Raw genomic sequence first — 22,683 nt, 5'->3', positions numbered from 1 at the left:
CCGAAGCCGGGGTCCTGGCAGTGTGAAAGTGCCCTTAATGTATTCATGCAATTATAAAACCTGAGAAGTCACCAATAAATTCCCCAAGGGATAGAAGAAAGTGTTAGGTGGCTCTTATAACACACAACAAAACTTAGTCTGGGCAAGTTTTATAAGGCTCTTTTCTCTGATGCAAGCAGTACTGAATCTATGCTCAGTAAATATCAGTGGGCACCATATGTATGACGGGTGTACATAGTGGGGTTGCTTTGTTTATATGAGTGCGTCACATCGCTAGAAGAAAGACGCTCGCTAAAATGCTGCAGTAATGAAACCCATTTATAAAGGCTGGGGAACATCTACGCCTTGAAATGTCATTAGGAATGCCACTGGCTGCATACGCTCATCCAAATAATCTATCTTTTTCATGTAATCAGTGCGCTCTCGTCTTACCGAAGATCCAGATTGTTCTCATGGATATTATATAAAAGACCGGAAATTCTACAAACTCCATGCAACTGACATGCCCTGTAAAAATGTATTTTTTACTTTTTGCTATAAAACACATCCAATAAAAAAATTTTAAAAATCTAATTACTTCATCAGTTTATATATTCTGTACATGTTTTTAGTAAAAAAAAAATCCCAATAAGCGTATATTGATTGGTTTGCGCAAAAGTTATAGCGTCTACAAACTATGGGATATTTTTATGGATTTTTAAATTTTTATGTATTTTTATTAGTAATGGCGGCGATCAGCGACTTATAGCGGAACTGCGACATTGCGGCGGACAAATCTGACACTAATGCCGCGGACACACGGGCAGACTTTCCGACTGGACTGGTCCGACGGACCAAATCCGTCGGACAATCCGACCGTGTGTGGGCTTCATCGGACCTGCAGCTGATTTTTTCGGTCGAAAATCAGACGGACTTTAGATTTGGAACATGTTTCAAATTTGTCCGACGGACTCGAGTCCGGTCGAAAAATCCGCTCGTATGCTGTATGCTAGTCCGACGGACGAAAACCAACGCTAGGGCAGCTATTGGCTACTGGCTATCAACTTCCTTATTTTAGTCCGGTCGTACGTCATCACGTACGAATCCGTCGGACTTTGGTGTGATCGTATGTAGGCAAGTCCGTTCATTCGGAAGTCCGTCGGAAAGACTGTAAGACCTTTGTTGCCAAAAAGTCCGCCCGCGTGTACACGGCATTAGTGGCACTTTTGGGGACTGTTGACACTAATACAGTGATTTGTACTAAAAAAAAGTGCACTGTCACGGTACTAATGGCACTGGCAGGGAAGGGGGTTAACATCAGGGGTGATCAAAGCGTTAAATGTGTTCTCTGGGGGTGCTTGCTAATTGTGTGGGGGGGAGGTCAGAGATCTGTGTTCCTGCTTAGCAGAAACACAAGATCTTGAGTTGAGTTGCATCTTGATATAGCGCAGCCATTTACCCCGTAGGATCTCGACGTGCTTGGGACACACATTCGCACATATACTAGGGCCAGTTTGGACAAGATCCAATTAACCTACCAGCATGTCTTTGGAGTGTGGGAGGAAACCCACGCAGACACAGGGAGAACATGCAAACTCCAGGCAGATGGTGACGTGGTTGGGATTTGAACCAGCGACTCTTTTGCTGCTTGGTGAAATTGCTAATCACTACACCACTGTGCCCCATCTTCCCAACTTGCAGAACGGTGATCTGCCTTGTTTACATAGGCAGACCGCTGTTCTGCCTCTCTGGGGAACAATTGCCGCCAGACCCGCTGGATGGCTCCCGCTGTGTCCAATCACAGCAGGTCACCGGCAGCGTGCATGCGCTCCCCAGGAAATAAAGATTATGTACAGGTACATGATTTTCGCGCTGAAGGGACGCCCTGCCGCAGTACATGTACGTGGGGCGGCCCAGAAGGCGGTTAAAGTCCCACTTCTTATATGAAGTACTTTAGTCTTGTACTATAATATGGATGATATCTTACAATGGGATTATGTTTGAGGTCACACCACTTCCTTAATCTATTTAACTAATCTACTCCCTAGCACAGGCTCCTCCCTCCGTACACAGCATAGCCCTCTCCTCTCTTGGGAGTGTCTCAATATTATCTGTGCTGGCCCAGCTCCTCTGTCCCTCCACTCACCTTTCTACATAACCTTTTACATAGCAACTGGGGGGAAAGGTAAAAGGGAATACTATAGTGCAGGGGTGCCAAATCCAATTTAATTGCGAGCCGCATGGGCATTATGTTGCCCTCAAAGGACTGGTTGTATCTGTAAGACTATATTAATGGATCTACAGTACTCTTTATCATATTAAATACATGCCTCTGCATTGATTATTACTAGTTTTAGTAAAAACGTAATTCTTAAGATGTAAAGGTCAGGTGCAGACCGGCACGGAGCCCACTCACACTCCTGTAGCAGATGATGCAAGTCTGAAAAGGGGGGAGGGGGTCGCACACCGCTGGCATCATCCACAAGAAACTTTATTGGAGACTGCTCAGAAAGAACATGGTTCTGCCATGGTGTTGTGTGAACAGTCTCCAATAAAGTTTCTTGTGAATGATAATAGCTGTATGGGACCCTCCTTTTCAACTGGAATAGAATTGTATTATTCTCATAATTCTTATAAGTAGATGTCCAGAGCACCCCACCCCCTCTTACATCAGATGTCAAAAGACCCCCTACCCCACCCTCAACGACAGACGTCAAGAGTCCCCCACCCTCCCTTAAATCACAGTGCAACCCCCTTACCTTGTGCTGCTGCTGTGAAGAAGCTGGGAAGGAGAAAGTGCGGGTCTGGAGGAGAACCATAGGAGGGCTGGAGTCAGCTGCCAGAGTCTGCTGAATGGTATTAACAGGGGAGGCAGAGACGAGGGGGTGCTGTGGCTGAACAGAGAGGCACAGGATGAGGTGTTCTGTCCTCCTCTCTGCTGCTGCTGAATGCCGGGGGGCAGAGATGAGCCTCCCTGCATCAGCATGGAGAAGTGCAGGATCTGGAGGAGGAGTTCTGTCCTCCTCTCTGCTGATGTCTGTTGAGACTGGGTGAGGGGACAGAGACAAGGGGGCTGGCGCAGCTGCAGGAAAAGTGTGAGGGCCATGTGAAATAGCCTGGCAGGCCGTATTCAGCCTGCAGACGTTGTGTTAGACACATGTGCTATGGAGTGTGAGATGAGTGACAGCTACAAGTCTGCTGGGGCTGCTGACTGCACCCAACAGTAATCTCCGGGCTTTTTGGATGTCTACAAGTACATAACATGCATAAAATATGCTAAATAAGGACACTCTGGGGTTGATTTACTAAAGGCAAATCCACTCTGCACTACAAGTGCACTTGGAAGTGCAGTCGCTGTACATCTGAGGGGAAGCTCTGCTGATTATATCATCCAATCATGTGCAAGCAAAAATGCTGTTTTTTATTTTGCTTGCGTGTCCCCCTCAGATCTACAGCGACTGCACTTCCCAGTGGATCTGCCTTTAGAAAATAACCCCCAGTGTCTGTTATCAGGATGTGTATAGGCAGCTGACAGGGTAGCAACTGTTTGAACCTCGGGCCCAGGGAGATGGTTGGCTCTACTTTTTCGATCTGAGAGTCATCTTCGGACAAAGTAAGATGGCGAATACTAATCTGTTATAAGGAAGCCTGAACAAATATAATAATTTTAGATTAGTCACTCAAGTGCTTGCACATTTCATAATTGCGTCTTTACATGTGTATTTTTTCTTAGTTATCTAATAAATATGCCCTCTTTGGACACCTCTGTGAGTTTACTGTCACCTGGGAGCCTATCTTCAGTTTTTTTTTAATTAACCACAAACAGCTTTTCAAACTTTTAATACAGTCAGTAAACAATGTATCCAGATTCCTCAGTTTTTTTGTTTCGTTCTCTAGTGTGGCACATCGGGTCTCTACTTCTATGCGTGTGCAATCAGATCGTTACTGACATAGTGCATCATGGGATATACTGTTAGGTTTACAAATTCCTATTAAAGCAAAGTCTACCTGGGTCTATTGCCAGTGATGGTCGAACCTTGGCACCCCAGATGTTTTGGAACTACATTTCCCATGATGCTCAACTACACTGCAGAGTGCTTGAGCATCATGGGAAATGTAGTTCCAAAACACCTGGGGTGCCAAGGTTCACCATCACTGGTCTATGTCATATCAGGGTAAAGCCTAAGTGCAGCCTAACAAAAAAACAGAAAAATCAGCACAAGGGATATCCAGTAACTTACAGTCAGTAGAATGTGTCCTTCTCAGAATGTGTCAGTGGGATGCCCTCCCTGCTGGCGTACTCTTCTGGTTTGCTGAGGGTTAGCAGAACTAAGGAGCTTTTCACAGGCTTCCATGAAGAGTGCCCGACTATGCCCACCCATTCTGCCCAGCTCCATTGATGATGATTGAAAGGTCTGCCCCCTTCATTCATACAAGCTGTAGTATGACTTCTATGAATGGTGTAGTGGAAAGGGCGGGCATAGTTGGGCTCTCCTAATGAGACAACCCCTTAGTTCTGTAAACCCGTTGCACCAGAAGATTATGGCGGTGAGGGTGGGGGGAGCATTGATGGAAGGAGATTCCACCTATTACAAAAGACGTCAGCACAAGGGACACATCCTACTGACTGTGGGTTATGTCCCTTGTGCTGATTTTAATTTTTTTTATTTAGGCAGCACTTAGACTTTAAAGTAACATTAAAGTCTTGGTTTTTTTTTTTTTTTTTTTTTTTTAATTAACAAATATGTTATACTGACCTGCTCTCTGCAGTGGTTTTGCACAGGGCAGCCCAGATCCTCCTCTTCTCGGGTCCCTCGCTGGCGCTCCTGGGTTCTGCCGAGTGCCCCCACAACAAGCAGCTTACTATGAGGGCACCCGAGCCAAGCCGCGGCTCTGAGCCGCAGCTCGGCCCTGCCCCCTCTCTCTCCTCATTGGTTCACTGACTTTGATTGACAGCAGTCTCAGCCAATCAGGAGAGTCCTGGACAGCTGAAGCTCTCGTGCAACATTGCTGGATCGAGATGGGGCTCAGGTAAGTATTAGGGGGGGCTGCTGCACACAGAAGGTTTTTTATCTTAATGCATAGAATGTATTAGGATAAACAACCTTCTGTCTTTAGAACAACTTTAATTTACAAAATGCAAATAATAATCTGTTCACTTTGCAAGGGAAATTTCACTTAGTAACAGAATTATCCCCAGAATTTTGGGAATTTTATAAAAAAAAAAACAAAACAAAAAAAAAATACCCAACCACGTGCAAGGAAAATAAAAAACAAAAAACAAAACAGCATTTCTTTTTAGCATGATTGAATGATGAAAGTCAGCAAAGCTTCACCCCATTCACTAAGCTCTGGGGGGAAACAAAATTCCCTTGCTTAGTGCAACTTCCCTTGCGAAGTGAACAGCCTTTTTGTCTTTAGTAAATCAACCCCAGTGAATCAGAAAAGCAAGGAGGATTTTGACAAATCACCCAAATCTTAATAAAAAAAAAAAACATTTTACATGAGAAGGGTTTTGGAAACAAGGGTGAACGTGGAACGCTTCTTTAAATGAGTTTTCCACGTTTCTTCCCACAGTCCAAAAACATGCTAGAAAGGTAATCGTCTTTCTAGCTGACCCAAGTGTGAGTGTGCAAGTCCTGAGGACATTCGATTGTAAGCTCTTTTGGGGTACAGGGATCACTGCAAATGGATCTATGGACTTCGATATCTCTGCGCTATATATCAACACGAGGCAAAGAGTATAACATTTAATATTGTTTCTCACTCTTCAGTATTGTAGCATGTCTATATACAGTACATTCAATTCAGTTTGCAGTGATAGATCCACTTTAATTACACATATATCTATATCAGCATGACCTATGTAAATGGCTGTATGGTCCCACAGAGTGCTCTAAAATACCCCTTAAATGATGTGTATAATTACTTCTTATGCCTCCATTGAATATAAAGTGCTGTACATATGGTTAAGTGTCTATAAATAAATACAAACATCTGCATGGAGACATGGAGGATCGGCAGCAAGTGCAAACACTGCATTAAATCTGACATTTGCCTGCCTCTTTTCTTAATAAATATGTGTGTTTAGCAGCTAACTGCTACCCTGCTCTACAGATCAATCTACTGCAGATTCAGCACAAGGGACAGTGGCAGCTCGCTGTCTAAAGTTCCAAGAATTGTGTACAAAGTTAGCAGAAACTGAACTTGGCTATTATGCAGCAGTAACAGTGCTTAGCTTTGTGAATAGTTCGAATTTACAAATGGTACTACCAAAAAGAGTTATTTTAGGGCTAGTTCACACTCCAGAGAGCATTTGACAGGCGGCGTTTTATCGCCTCCTCACCGTCTGCTTTAACAGAGAAGTATGGGATTTGTTTTTCGGAATCATACTTACCTAGGTGGATGCAGCATCGTTCCCCGCTGGCTCTAACACTGAGAATCGAGCGATCAAACACTGCCGATCGCTCGGTTCTCAGAGCTCCGTGAACAGAGAGTGGTGACTGTCAGTCACCGCTCTCTGCTCTGCCCCCTCTCCCTCCCATGCTCACTGGAGCACTGGGCTGTGAAGGGGGCGGAAGTGTCCGGCTCAGCCTCTCAGCAGCTCGCTGAGAGGCTGAGCCGGGTGTCGGTCCAGGCATGTGGGCGGATGCAGACCACCGAGCTTGGACCAGCCCTGTGACATCAGCCGACAGTAGGTTTCAGCCGACAGCAAGCTTCAGCCCACTGTCGGCTGAAAAGGGGTCACAGGAGTGCAGAACGAACTGCACTGCTGTGATCCACAGGAGAAGTCCAGCCAGATGAGTTTTGGCTGTACTTCTCTTCTGAACCCCTTAAACCAGGGGTGTCCAACACAATTTCAATCCGGGCTGCATCAGCATTATGGTTGCCCTCAAAGGGCCGGTTGTATCTGTAAAACTAGATGTCCAGGACAACTCACCCCCCCCTTTACATCAGATATCAGGAGCCTCTCCATCATGCAAAGTCACGAGGACCCCCCCCCCACCCTTACCTTGTGCTGCTGCTGGGAAGAAGCTGGGAAGAAGCTGGGAAGCAGAAAGTGCAGGGTCTGGAGGAGGACCAGAGTCTGCTGAATGCTGGGACTAGGGGAGACGGAGATGAGGGGGTGCTGCGGCTGCACAAAGAGGCGCAGGATCTTTAGGAGGATTTCTGTCCTCCTCTCTGCTGCCAGCTGTTTGAATGGAAGGGTGGGGTAGAGAGAGCCTCTTAGTGGTTTGCACAGGGAAGCGCAGTATCATGCAGAGAAGTTCTGTCCTCCTCTCTGCTGCCAGCTGCTGGAATGGGAGGGTGGGGTAGAGAGAGAGCCTCTTAGCGGTTTGCACGGGGAAGCGCAGTATCATGCAGAGTATTTCTGTCCTCCTCTCTGCTGCCGACTGCTGAGACAAGGTGGGGACAAAGACAAGGGGGTTTGCTGCCTTGTGTTTGACACATGTGCCCTAAACTCTGCATAGCATGCAGGTAAAAATCGCTTGCAGAGCGGCCCTTTTCACTTGAATGGGTCGTGTCTACACCCGCGGCCACTGTCTTTGCAGCTAAATGGAGTTAGCAGTTGAGGGTTGGCATCAAAAGGGTTGGCTTCAACTGCGGAGTTTTAGCGCCGCCTAACCACTACTGTGAATGAGGCCTTAGGACTTGCTCACACATGCTTTGGTCTTTCAAGAGTGGTCTGCGTTTGGATTGCTCTTCAGTGAGCATTTGACAGGTGGTGAGAAGGTGTTATATATATCGCCTCCCAACCACCTGCTTTAACCCTTTGCTCCCCATATTAGTGCACGCTTGCAGGGCGGGATGCTTGCTTCAGTGCCAGAAGAATTCCTGTCGCAGCCATGAAGCAGCGTGTCGCAGCATGTGTACACCCCTGCAGCTAATGGGGGTAGTCGTTGGGGCGGGCTGGAAAAGTGTGGCTCATCCGTGGGGTTTTCCTGCCCCCAGAACTGCTAGTGTTGTACGTGCGCGTAATGATTTATTTCTGTGTTGAAGACTTCGCTTAGGACAGCGGGAAAGGAACAGGAGGAATATTCTCCCCAACAGGGACACAGGCTGAAAAAAAGTTCCAACCCTTCCCAGCCAAAACTTTTTGGCCAGAGTTAGGCTTTAAAAACAAAGTTTATAAACACAACAGAAAATTAGCAGTCAGGTCTGTATGTTGATAGAATTAATTCTAGCTGTCAGTAGGGAGCCAGTGTGTGCGCGTTGCATATATTCAATAAATAACAAGAGCCTATACAGATCACAAGCCCAGCTAGCGGGTGAGGAATTGATGGACAGGTGAAGCGTGTATTATAGTGGTGGTGGTGGGGGGGGGGGGGGGTGCATAACAGCAAAATAACACTGATTAATCATTCCAGAGACACTGTGTTGGCTTCCCTTGAAGAGAGGTGGTTTTGGCTCCTCAGTGTTCCGTCTCCAGTTTTTAATCACAGGATAGAAATGTTTTATCTGTTCCTCTGCTGAACACCAAACTAGTTAGTAAAAAGCCAGAAATCACAGACGGAAAGGCAGCCAGCAGGGAAGAGGTTTTATCCTCCGAAACACAAACTGAAGCTTGCAGCCCCCCCATCCAGCTGCCTCCATTGATCGGCTCATGTTTAGGTGTTTATTTACGATCAAAAGATAAATCAAAATGTTCTGGAGACAGGATTTCCTGTGCTGATAAAAAGGTAGTGAAAGCTAAAACCTATCAGAAAAAAAAAAAAAAAACGAATGTGACCTAACCTGACCTTCAATAAAAAACAGAACTGTAAGAAAGATAAGAAAGAGAGAGTTGATATAAGTGGACAGCAATTATTTTGCTCATTTATAGGATGCTTATACTACAGATCACATCGCGTCTGCCCATCCCAAGAGCTGCTCAAATCAATAGCAATTTCACCGGACCCAAAAAGAAGAACCTTGGGGTAACAGCAAGGAACCTGTAGAAACATCTTGCGCATACCAAAGCCTGTGATCATGTGTCCGCTCTAAGTAAAACACGACACAAGAATGGTATTTATGGAAAGAAGGATGCCATTTTACTCATCAAACAAACATTGCTGCGAAAACTGACTGTATGTTCCAAAATTCCTCTGGGACAATGTTCTGTAGACAACTTTTTTTTGGCGCAGAAAAATAAAAGCCCAGAATAGAAAAACGCCAATACCTCAGCTCAACTGTGAAGCATGGTGGTGAAGATTTATTCTTTGGCTTGCTCTGCTGCCCCAGGCTTTGCAGAGCCAGTGAGCCAATTACAGGGGGTCCCCGGGTTACAAACAAGTTAGGGACTGTAGGTTTGTTCTTAAGTTGAATCTGTTTGTAAGTCGGAACAGGTACATTTTTTAAGTGTAGCTCCAGCCAAAAAAAGCTATTTTTAAGCTTTTTGGATAGCATAGGGAAGGGTTAACACCCTTGTAACATTTGTTTTGCTGTGTGTGCCCCTGTTCAGAAGATTTCACCTCACTTTCTGTCCCAATGACAATTGGATTTTGAAAATTTTGGGTTGTTGTGGAAATAAGCCTTGGTAAAAAAGCATCAGTGGAGGTACCTTTTTCCCATAATACAGGAGTGAATTTCCCTTCCTAGGGGTAGATTTCCTCTCACTTCCTGTTGTCTCCCTCCGTTTGTAAGTAGGAGTCGTTTGTAAGTCGGATGTTTGTAACTAGGGGACCCCCTGTAATTGAAAACAACATGAAGACGTTTTACAGGAGAATGTCGGGGAAGGGTAATATAGAGGTTGAATGTTTAGCAGGCACTGTTTGCTATCACATGGTTATAGCTATATAACCATGTTTCAAAATGCCTCTGCGACAATATTCTTTAGACAACTCTATTTGGTGCAGAAAAAAAAAGCACAGAATAGAAAACACCGATACCTCAACTCAACTGTGAAGCTTGGTGTGGTGGATGCATTATTCTTTGGCCTGCTTTGCTGCCCCAGGCCTTTCACAGCTAGTGAGCCATTGAACTGAAAACTACATGAAGAAGTTTTACAGAAGAATGTTAGGGCAGGGTACGATTGAGGTTGAAAGTTTAGCAGGCAGAAAGGTTGATTTACTAAAGGCAAATATACTTTAAGTGCATTTGCTCTAGATCTGAGGGGATGCTCTGCTGGTTTCTATCATCCAATCATGTACAGACAAAAATGCTGTTTTTTATTTTACTTGTATGTATACTAAGCTCTGGAGCTGTTCACAGTATATTTGCCTTTAGTAAATCAACCCCACTGTGTGCTATCACATAGTTATAGCTATATAACCATGTTTCAGAAAAAAAAGCACAGAATAGAAAAAAATAATAATCCCCCCCCCCCCCAACTGTGAAGCATGGTGGTGGACGTATTATTCTATGGCCCGCTTTGCTGCCCCAGGCCCTGCACAGCTAGTGAGCCAATGAATTGAAAACTACATTTTTTTTACAGAAGAATGTCAGGGCAGGGTAAGATTGAGGTTGAAAGTTTAGTAGGCACTATGTGCTATCATATGGTTATAGCTGTATAACCATGTTTCAAAATGCCTCTGGGACAATGTTCTGTAGACGACTCTATATTTGGCGCAGAAAAAAAGCACAGAATAGAAAAACACTGATGCCTCAACTCAACTGTGAAGCATGGTGGTGGATGCATTATTCTTTGGCCTTCTTTGCTGCCCCAGGCCTTTTAGCTATATAACCATGTTCCAAAATGCATCCGGGGCAATGTTCTGTAGACAACTCCTTATTGAGTAGAAAAAAGCACAGGATAGAAACACATCAATACCTCATCTCAACTGTGAAGCATAGTGGTGGAAGGATTATCCTGTGGTCTGCTTTGCTGTCACAGGCCCTGCACAGCTAATTGAAAACTACATGAGGAAGTTTTACAGGAGAATGCCAGGCAGGCTAAGATTGAGGTTGAATGTTTAGCAGACAGTGTGCTTTCACATGGTTACAGCTATATTATGAAGGTACAAATAAGTAAATATTTAATTAAAATGTGAGTTTGCTCATAACCATGGGAGGTTTGGTCCAGAGGAGTCTACCATTACTGGTCTATGGATTTCCCACACAGACATGTAGGGGTTGATTTACTAACGGCAAATAGACTGTGTACTAGCACAGGTGCATTTGCACTCTGCAAGTGCAGTTGCTCCAGAGCTTAGTAAATGCGCTCTGCTTATTTCCAGCATCCAATCATGTGCAAGCAAAAATTATTTTTTTTTTTTTTAAATGTTTATTTCCTTGCGCCTGATTGGGTATTCTTTGCAATGTGAAGCTTTACCTCATTTTCTAAGCTCTGGAGCAACTCCCCTTGCACAATCTATTTGCCTTTAGTAAATCAACCCAAAAATTCCATGTGCATACTGTGCTCCAAGGTAACACGAAGTACTGGGAAACGTTGAGATCTGGTGTGGTGTGAACCACTGTGTGGTCCTAATTACAGTTTTCATAGCCGATTTGTTATATTTCCCAAGCTAAAATGGTGAAACTCAAGCAGATTAAAACAGGTGGAATAACACTTGAAAAGTTGAATATAGAACTTGTTTTTAATGCTATCCCTAGTGCCCACCCTCCAGTAAATTATACAAATCAGAGATTACAGAGTCTGGCCCTTAAGGACACGTGCAGGCACAGTCTCCATCATTTTCAATTAACATTTATTTAAACCACTTAACCTGGTGGCAATTAGCAGTAAAGTCAAGTCTTGTCTCGAGTAGAGTTATACACATCTTGACTGCTAATGGCCCTGTGGAGGTAAACCAGAGTTCTATGATAAATTGTTCACCATTTCTGTAATTAATTAACCGAAAAAAAGTATTCTGCATAGAAATAGCCACAATTTATCTCTGTTGTGGCATAACATTAATTTCCTGTACACTTCCTCTCTTTGTCATTGCTACAAAATGGTGCCAACCTATATTTGTCATACTTGGTTTGTTGTATTCTTGTATACACATTTGTCAGTGCACCCTCTAGTTCAGTGGTTGTCAACTCCTGTCCTCAGGGCCCACTAAGGCTGGATTCACACCTATGCATTTTAGTGCTTTTTGCATTCTGCAGATTTTCACTAAAGTCCATCTACCATGGTTTTCTATGAAACACGTTCTGTAGTGCAAATCTGCAAAATGCAAAAAGCACTAAAAATGCCATAGGTGTGAATCCAGCCTTACAGGCCAAACTTTAAGTATTACCTTGGGGATTTCAGACTAGAATACTGCAATCAATGAGCAGCAAATGAGATCACCTGTCATGTATTTCAGTTATCTTGCAAACCTGGCCTGTTAGTGGGTCCTGAGGATGGGAGTTGAGAACCACTGGTCTAGACAGAGCCAGATTAACCACTTAACAACCGGCCCATAGCCGAATGACGGCTTCAGGGCGGTTGCTTAACTCTGGGAGGACGTCATATGACGTCCTCCCGGAATTCCCCTCTCGCGCGCCCCCTGGGGCGCGCACCCGAGCACATCCGTGACCGCCGGGTCCAGAGGACCCGGCGCATCACGGATACCGGTAAATGGCCGCTGATCGCGGCCGTTTACCATGTGATCGCGCCGTCAAATGACGGCGCGATCACATGTAAACAGACCGGCGTCATCCGATGACGCCGGTTAGTCTCCTCCCCTCCTGTGTACCGATCGGTACACTGTGGAGGAGAGGGAGATGGGTGGATGGCTGCAGCGCTGTGGGCTGCATGTGTAGTGCCCACAGCGCTGCACAGAGACATCCAGCCATCCATCCATCCATGCTCAGCCATCCCTTCTGCTGTGCAATACTCTGCAAAGCCCACAATACTCTGCAATACCCCCACAATACTCTGAATACCCCCACAATACTCTGCAAAGCCCCCATTACTCTGCAATACCCCCACAATACTCTGCAATACCCCCACAATACTCTGCAATACCCCCACAATACTCTGCAAAGCCCACATTACTCTGCAATACCCCCACAATACTCTGCAATACCCCCACAATACTCTGCAAAGCCCCGCCATACCCCGCCATACTCCGCAATACCCCGCCATACTCCGCAATACCCCGCCATACTCCGCAATACCCCGCCATACCCCGCAATACCCCGCCATACCCCGCCATACTCTGCAATACCCCGCCATACTCTGCAATACCCCGCCATACTCTGCAATACCCCGCCATACTCCGCAATACCCCGCCATACCGAGCCATGCTCTATTTCGGGGTGTCATTTTTGCTATGTACATGTTATGTGGTAGAAATATTGTATAAATGGACAACTTTGTGTTAAAAAAAAAAATGCGTTTTAACCACTTCCCGCCCACCGGCCGTCATACAACGTCCTTGACTTTGTGCGGGAATATCTGAATGATGGGTGCAGCTACAGGCATCATTCAGATATCAGCTTTTTCAGCCGGCGATTCCCTACACCATAAGAATGATCATAGCGGCTGTTACACTGCTTGATCGTTCTTACGGGAGGCGAGAGGGGATGTCCCCCCCTCCCATGCTTCTACCGACTCACAGCTACGATCGAAGCCAGGATAGTTTTTTTTTTTTTTTAAATTTCAGGCTTCCCAGCCTAGAGGTGAGATGTGGGGTCTTATTGACCCCATATCTCACTATAAAGAGGACCTGTCATGCCATATTCCTATTACAAGGATGTTTACATTCCTTGTAATAGGAATAAAAGTGGTCAAAATTTTTTTTTTTTTTTGGAAAAAAGCATCAAACATGTAAAACTTATGTAGGGAGATTTGTTTCATCCCTGTGTATTATCAGGGGATGTTCACTTCACTGGGTATATGTGAGGGTTTACATCCACTTTAGTAAATTGTCCCTTTTAAGCATACCAACAAGTTCACCTTTAAATGTGTAGAAAAAAAAAAAAAAAAATATATATATATATATATATATATATATATATATATATATATATATATATATACACACACACACACACATGAGGGATCTTCAAAAAGCTTTCATACTTTTTTATTTTCATTGAAAAACAGTGAAGATGAGAGGAGTAGTAATTGGTCGTGTCTATGAGTGTCATGTGACTAGTCTAAATTAATGTTTTTGAAATTCTTCATAAAAAGAGCTAAAAAAAAGTGTGGACATTTTTTTAGGAATTTTTATATATTCAGTCTATATTATTTGCCTAATAAAGTTCTAGATATAAACTCTTGCCCAATCCCTAATGCAGTACAGCAATTCAAAGAAATCAAATGTTTATAATTATATCATCAGACTGCACTGCGTATTTAGATAAGTGGTGTGCACCTGGGAAGCTATTTAGTTCTTCTTTTCTCCCACCTCCCTGGTCTTTCTGTCAAGAGAGAACTGTATCTTAGAACTCAGTTTTCCAAGTCGCATATCCAAGTCCTAACCTGCTACAGATACAAAACCACAGTGGAGGAGATCATTATTATAATACCTTGTACCACCACCCGGCAATGTAGTGCACAAGCCCTCCCGTGGTAAAGCTGGTTGCAAGCTACCATTTTCGGGTAAGCACCTTCTATACTAATGAGTCACTTATAGATCTGTGGAGTATATATAGCATACTGATATAGGACAAGTCATTACCACTCTTGTTCTGTTCTAGGAAAGAGAAAGCACAACCTGTAAAAAAAGATGTATAAACATATTTCTCTCTTACGTTGTGTATTTGAGTTGCATTTTCTGGTTGCCAAAGTTACGCTCCATTTTCACTAGATTCTTGGTCTGTGTTCCTAGCAGCTGTTTGACCAGTTCTCTCTTTCATATCTTTTAGGTCAATGCTTTCCTTTCCTTCATCTTTCCGATGATTGCAATCTCCGTTCTCAACACCATCATAGCCAACCAGCTGATCATTATGGTCAAACAGGCTCACCAGGAAAACCAAGTGTGCACCATCGGTGGACAGCAGACGGTCCTCAGTATGTCCATGGAACCCAGCCGTATCCAGTCCCTAAAGCATGGGGTCCGAGTCCTTCGTAAGTCTGTCTTTTTCTTATTGAGGTTTCAACAAAATAACAATTACAAGGGAATTTAACCTCTACAAGCATTCAGATCCGAAAGGTCTTAGTGAAGTTAGAATTTCTAATCTGCAGTCAGTGGGGTTTATTTACTAAAGGCAAATAGACTGTGCACTATGCAAGAGCAGTTGCTCCAGAGCTTAGCAAATGATCAGAAGCTATGCTGACTCCCATCATCCACGTGCAAACAAAAATGCTGTTTTTTTTAAATGTCCTTGTATGTGATTTGGTATTTTAAAGTCCCAAAACCCCTCTTTCTCATGTATGTGATTGGGTATTCTTTGAAAAGTGAAGCTTTACCTCATTTACTAAGCTCTGGAGCAACTGCACTTGCAGAGTGCTACTGCACTTTACAAAGTGCACAGTCTATCTGCCTTTAGTAAATCAACCCCGGTGACTTAGGCAGCACATTATTTATTGACTCAATGAGATGACTCAATTCCCCCGTCCACACATTCAATGTGAATGGGGGAATCACTCCCGCTGAGCTATTGTGTTCTGATAGCGTGGAGCCTTGTCTGCCATCATTGCACACTTATTAGTGCTGCCGGCTATAGCTTGCAGCACTGAACGATCAGAAAAAAAACCCAACAGGGTGGTTGTACAGAAGTCGATTGGTGGATCAACTTCTGTATAACCAGGTTGCCCATACATGAATCCATGATGATCCATGTATGGGTGGCTTTAGAAAGTATTGAAGCCACTGGCACAGCGTAACAGCCAGGGAATTAGCATATTCAGAAGGGGTGATCAGAAGTGAATGCTTCTATACTTCCATACTATAGGTGGCCTTAAAGGGTTAACTCACCTTTAAAAAAAAAAAAATGAAAAGGTGAACTAACACCGTACGCCCTCTCTACCTTCACCCCCGGTCCCTGCTGTACTTACCTCCATGGGTGCTGAGCTGTCAATGCCCATGCAGCCCATGCAGTGCTCCGGGGATTTGAAATCCACTTTCTTTTTCCTCTTCTATGTGCAGTGCTTCTGGGATGGATGCTCTGTGCTGGCGATGATCAATTAGAATCGCTCTGATCTGTCCTGGAAGCCCTGAATAAGGAGAAAAACAAGGATTTCTAATCCCTGGACCACTGCACTGGCTGCGTGGGCACTAACAGCTCAGCACCCATAGAGGTAAGTACAGCGTGGACCAGGAGGGTTGGGAGAGTGTGTTAGTTCACCTTTTCATTTTTTTCTGTAAAGGTGAACTAACGCTTTAAAGTTCTCAAAATTATTAGATATCTGTCTCTGACTATGACTGAATCAGGTGACAATCTATTAGCTATGGGGCAACCATAGATCAAGGCTTTTTGTGAACAGATTTTTTTTTTTCCGACAAACCAGAAACCATTTCTTGTTATTCTCCTGACAAGTCAGTGTTGGGGACGGTTGCAGCGTGACTACCTTAAAAATGTGATGGTTTATGGTTACTGAGTCACCAAAAGATTCAGATGCAAAATTAAAGGAGAGTAAAGCCCTGTACACACAGGCAGAATGTCAGGAGACATTCGCCGGTTCAAAAAAAAATGTCCGACATTCTGTCCGTGAGCATGTCGGTCTGTCTGACCGAAGCCGGCCCGCTTTTTGTCGGACGTGCATGCTGGAAAACCAGCAGCCGACTGACTCCCAATCAGCGCTCTCAGCCAATGGCAGAGAGCGCTGATCTGAGTGTTCTGGCTGGGGGGCCATCCCCCTGTCAGAACACAACAGCTCAGTGGAGGAGATCACTGAACTAACCTTGCACGATTAGTACAGCGGCTGCAACTGGAGCTGACAAACAAACGAAAAAGAAAAAAATGAATGCCCCGTATACACGATCGGACTTTCCGCCAACAAAACTGTGGTTTTTTGTTTGAAGGTTGTTGGCTCAAACTTGTCTTGCATACACACGGTGACACAAATGTTGGCCAACAATTACGAACGCGGGAACGCGGTGAAGTACAACACGTACGACGAGCCCAGAAAAAGGAAGTTCAATAGCCAGTGTGGCTCCTTCTGCTTGATTCCGAGCATGCGTGAATTTTTGTGCGACGGACTTATGTACACACGATCGGACTTTCTGACAACAAAATTTTGTTGGCGGAAAATTTGAGAACCTGCTAGCAAACATTTGTTGGCGGAAAGTCCGACAGCAAATGTCCGATGGATCATATACACGGTCGGACTTACCGACAACAAGCTCACATCCAACATTTCCTGTCGGAAAATCCGACCGTGTGTATGCGGCATTATGCCCTGTACACACGGTCGGACATTGATCGGAAATTCCGACAACAAAATCCTAGGATTTTTTCCGACGGATGTTGGCTCAAACTTGTCTTGCCTACACACAGTCACACAAAGTTGTCGGAAAATCCGATCGTTCTGAACGTGGTACGTCGGGACTATAAACAGGGTAGTAGCCAATAGCTTTTATCTCTTTATTTATTCTGAGCATGCGTGGCACTTTGTCCGTCGGATTTGTGTACACACGATCGGAAATTCCGACAACGGATTTTGTTGTCGGAAAATTTTATAGCCTGCTCTCAAACTTTGTGTGTTGGAAAATCCGATGGAAAATGTGTGATGGAGCCCACACACGGTCGGAATTTCCGACAACAAGGTCCTATCACACATTTTCCGTCGGGCATTATAGTGTGTACCCGGCTTTAATGAAAATCGTTTGCACTGTTAAAATAATTTTTAACAAAATCTTCAGATAGGTGCCCAATAGTGACCATTTTCCTTTAATTAGTAAACTGCTCACAGCAAAGTAGACAGATTCCCTTTGAAACATACTTTCCATTCTCTGGCATTATTTTGAAAGGTTGTTCAGTGTATTAACTTTGTAAATAATGCATATCATCTGTCTCTTTTTATAGTACTTAATATTTACATCAAGGAAATAAAAAGAGAAGATAAAATGATGGTATTTAGAGTCTTTCTGTAAACCCAAAAGAAAAACTGCCTGCTTAACTAGAGATAAAATAACACGCCATACTTCTTTATCTACAGGGAAATAGTGCATCATAATTCCAGGCAAACAAAACAATTTCTATCCTAAAAAGGCTATAAATCTATATAAACAAATGCAACACAAAGACATTTGTCAACCGCCAGTGAGGATTCCGGCCCCTTTCCTCATTAATTCTGCATTGTGCCGCAAAGGAAGTTTAGGCTTTGTACTGCTCCCTGATTACAAATGCAGCGACTTCCACAGACTGAGTCTTCTATCCAAAGCGGTTTGCAACGCAGATCAGATAGTGAAAGCGAAGAGTAAAAGATGTTTTAAAAACAGTTTCAGTCTGTGTTATAATTGCAACAGAGGAGAATTAACTTTGCGACTTCTTACGATTTAATTTGTTTCCCTTTTTTTTTGGTGGAGTGCCCCTGGTCTGTCAGAACATTTGCTTATGCTGATCAGTGAAGGATGATGGTGTTGTAGAGCAGACTGGAGATGGAGATGTCACTTTTCATTGTTATGTTCATTCTTGACACAAGCAGCATGGAAAACCCATGTGTATCTGTACACTTAGACCCAACAGCTAGAAGGGCACACAATTGTCCGGGCCAGGCCTGAATCTTTCCATAAGGCTCGGTGCCATGCTCAAGGGATGCATAATGCAGTATGGCAACACTCTAGCGCTGTGTTCGGGTGCACGGGCAGTTCCCTGAAGCTGAGTTCAGGCAGTGGCCTGGCGCTGTCTGTACTGCTCACTGGAACTACTTATCTGTCCCTCATTTTGGTCTGATCTATACAGTTGCACTTAAAATGCACTTTTTATCTTTCAAAGCGTGTTTCTCCAGTGCTAAACCTTTCATCCAATTAATAAATTGCTGCATTTGTAAATTTCAAAAGCCAATATAAAGGAATAGCAGTGGTAAAAAAAAAAAGCACTTGTGGGTTTAACTAATCATTTTGTTGTATCATTCTCCTTAAAGGGGGTGTGGCAGGGGGTGTGTCCTGTGCCTACATACTTTTACTAGTGTCCCTCATTACCATCTAAAAAAGTTGGGAGGTATGGGTACTGCGCATGTAAACTAACACAGCACCAAAGTGCTGTCCTTGCTGTGTATGCACTTGAACACAGTACAGGCATACCCCACTTTTAAGTACACAATGGGGTTTATTTACTAAAGGTGGAAAGTGCAAAATCAGGCTCACTTCTGCATAGAAACCTATGAGCTTCTAACCCCAGCTTGTTCAATTAAGCTTCGGTAATAAAACCTGGAAGCTCATTGGTTTCTATGCAGAAGTGAGCCTGATTTTGCACTTTCCACCTTTAGTAAATAAACCCCATTGTGTACTTAAAAGTGGGGATAAGCCAGTACCAGAGCACTGCCCATTCTGTACATGTGCCCTAACACAGCACCAGAGCACTGCCAGTACTGTTGCTTGAACACGGCACCAGAGCACTACCAGTACTGTGCAATTTCTCGAATACAGCACCAGGGCACTGCCAGTACTGTGCATTTGCTTGAACATGGCACCAGAGCACTGGCAATACTGTGCAATTGCTTGAACATGGCACCAGAGAAATACCAGTACTGTGCAATTGCTTGAACACGGCACCAGAGCACTGGCAGTACTGTGCATTTACTTGAACACAACACCAGAGCACTGGCAGTACTGTGCATTTACTTGAACACAACACCAGAGCACTGGCAGTACTGTGCATTTACTTGAACACAACACCAGAGCACTGGCAGTACTGTGCATTTGCTTGAACACAACACCAGAGCACTGGCAGTACTGTGCATTTGCTTGAACACAACACCAGAGCACTGGCAGTACTGTGCAATTGCTTGAACACGGCACCGGAGCACTGCCAGTACTGCACGTGCATCCTAACATAGTAGTAGTATAGGCAGAAATCTGGTGCTGTTTGGGAGCATGTAGAGTACAGCAGCCCACAGAGAATCAGATGTTAGCCCCACTTTAATGAGCTGAAGTCTGTCAGCCATTGAAGAAGAAGTCCAAGCCACAGCTAGTTTGGCTGGGCTTCTCCAATGGATCACATGTTCGATCGCTCGGTTTTCAGTGCAGTGGTGCCGGGGGACAGACGCAGCATCGGACCCATGCTGCCATCCACCGAGGTGATCTGCAAAAAAACAAAGGAAAGCCCATACTTCTCTTTTAAACAGCACTCAGCTATGTGTGAGAAGAGAAAGGTGGACTGTTTCCTGAGAACCTCTAAAATGTTTCTGTTGGCATTTCTGTGACACATTATAACATGATCGGAGATTTGCTTAAATTTAAGGATTACAAAATTTCACCAAATCCCCGGACAGTATACGTAACAATATCAGTACACAGATTGCAACATAGTCACCAGTAACACCGAGACCCGACTTTGGAGGATTTAGAGCTTTGTAAATGATAAATGAGTCTGTCTTGCAGCCCAGTGCGCTTCAGATCCTGCGACTGTGATATCGGCCCTGACAGCTGCACTCTTCCCCCCCAAAAAAAAAAAAATTATAAGAGGAAGGGAATGTTGTGCAGTACCCTCAGCTCATGTGTGCAGAGTGAAGGGGGAGTGTATACACATGAATATTTTAGGGATTTTACTGAAAGAATAAATGATTTATCCACTTTAAATAGAAGGAAAGCCTGCAAAAAGCACAGCGGGAGTGGATTTGAGACAGTTTAGGTAACAAAGCAAACACAATGCGAAATGTGCTTTTGTTTATTGCATGAAAGGATAAGTGCACTTTAAATCAAAGTGTACTTCTCCATAGATGTATACTTACCTGAGGTAAGTTACCTCCATCCAATAGCTGCAGCCTCCAGTGTTTGTTTACATTCAAGCCACATGTGTGCATTACAGCCCTACAGACTTCTATGGGATTATCTCAGACAGAACAGGAAGTCGGGGCAAAATCTCCCCATTTCTTGTCTATTTGAGGGATATCTGATAGAACAGGAAGTGAAGGGAAATCTACCCAATGGGGATAAAGGCAGAGATAACATTTTCTAGTAAAGGGAGGAAGGTTTAGAACATCTGCCAAGATTTTCTGTTTCAATTTTACATCAGTAATAACAAAGTTGGACATTCTGAAAATGACTAAATTGTCTAGTAGTACTGCAACACTGGCGGAGCATAAGATCTGGACAGACAGACCAATAAGGCTCAGGTAATATGCAGTATAAATATCAAAAATAGCAAACAATACGAAGGTCAATTGAAACCAACAAGACATTTGAATTGTATTATATTGCACCCACTAGTGGGACACTGAAATGCTACCTTCAATGTACCCCGTTGTACCATAAAGACCACTCTAGATCAACAGATGGAAGGAAAAGGACCTGGGGGTCCTAGTAGATGATAGGCTCAGCAATGGCATGCAATTCCAAGCTGCTGCTAACAAAGCAAACAGAATATTGGCATACATTAAAAAGGAGATCAACTCCAGAGATAAAATGATAATTCTCCCACTCTACAAGACTCTGGTCCGGCCACACCTGGAGTATGCTGTCCAGTTCTGGGCACCAGTCCTCAGGAAGGATGTACTGGAAATGGAGCGAGTACAAAGAAGGGCAACAAAACTAATAAAGGGTCTGGAGGATATTGGTTATGAGGAAAGGTTACGAGCACTGAACTTATTCTCTCTGGAGAAGAGAAGCTTGACAAGAGATATGATTTCAATTTACAAATACCATACTGGTGACCCCACAATAGGGATAAAACTTTTTTGCGGAAGGGAGTTTAACAAGACTCGTGGCCACTCATTAAAATTAGAAGAAAAGAGGTTTAACGTTAATCTACGTAGAGGGTTCTTTACTGTAAGAGCGACAAGGATGTGGAATTTCCTTCCACAGGCGGTGGTCTCAGCGGGGGGCATCAACAGTTTCAAAAAACTATTAGATAAAGCACTGGAACGACCGCAACATACAGGGATATACAATGTAATACTGACATATAATCACACACAGAGGTTGGACTTGATGGACTTGTGTCTTTTTTCGACCTCACCTACTATGTAACTATGTAACAGGAAATATATACGAGATTATAATGAGTGGAGACTGAGAAACCTAATCACCACCCAAGATAAACATGAGTAGTAAGAGAAGGGAAGAGAAAGAGTCAGACCCCCTCCAAGGGCCCAACTGGCCGCCGCAACCCCCATCATGGAACAAAAGGTTAAAGGTAGTGGATCCAAGGGTCCTAAACTCTCTTAAACCTTGAGGTAGTACCTTTCATAAGGCTAACCAGCTTTTCATTGATCACAATCCAGGCCAATTTGCGTTTCATCACCGCCATTTCTACCAACAGGCTTTTCCAGGCAGTTGCAACTGCAATTTCGAATGCCATAAACATAAAAAAAAAAAAATCAAGGTCTGAGTGTGCCTGTGAACTCCTTCTATGGGTTTGTTAAGTAATGCCACCTTGGGGTCTTTACCAACATTTATCATGGCTTCCCAAAAAATCAAGGCATGCGCTCTTATCCAAAATCGCCGGACCTTAGGGCATGTCCGCCGCATGTGATGATAATGCAATTTGTGCCCCTTTGAAGGAAATTTCCCCTCAATTCCTGTCCAGGTGACAAGTGTAAATAAGGCAAATTAACTTTCCTTTATGGGAACACCGAGAGCAGTATAAATTTACGAATGTCTCCCCAGTGAGGATACCGACATTTAATATTGAACAGAAGTTCTGACTTTCCCCCAATCTATTTAAAATTAAAATTTTGTCTGGAGCCGGCCTTTAAATTCAGCATCAAAGCCATGGCCATTTTTTAAGCCAAACATCAAAGAC

The 22,683-nt window shown here is 43.9% G+C and overlaps 1 protein-coding gene across 1 annotated transcript in view; it reads left to right on the top strand.

Annotated features, from left to right (window-relative positions):
• Window positions 1-22,683, top strand: part of NTSR1 (neurotensin receptor 1) — a 218,692-nt gene that overhangs the window by 128,605 nt on the left and 67,404 nt on the right. Inside the window, exon 2 of the mRNA XM_073607497.1 lies at window positions 14,701-14,902. Coding sequence (XP_073463598.1) covers window positions 14,701-14,902 — 202 coding nt within the window. The remainder of the gene's footprint in view (window positions 1-14,700; window positions 14,903-22,683) is intronic.

Source organism: Aquarana catesbeiana, linkage group LG12 (assembly GCF_042186555.1).
Source record: "Aquarana catesbeiana isolate 2022-GZ linkage group LG12, ASM4218655v1, whole genome shotgun sequence".
NCBI lineage: Eukaryota > Metazoa > Chordata > Amphibia > Anura > Ranidae > Aquarana > Aquarana catesbeiana.
The sequence above is the reverse complement of the archived record's forward strand: the minus strand, read 5'-3'. Positions and strand labels throughout refer to the sequence as shown.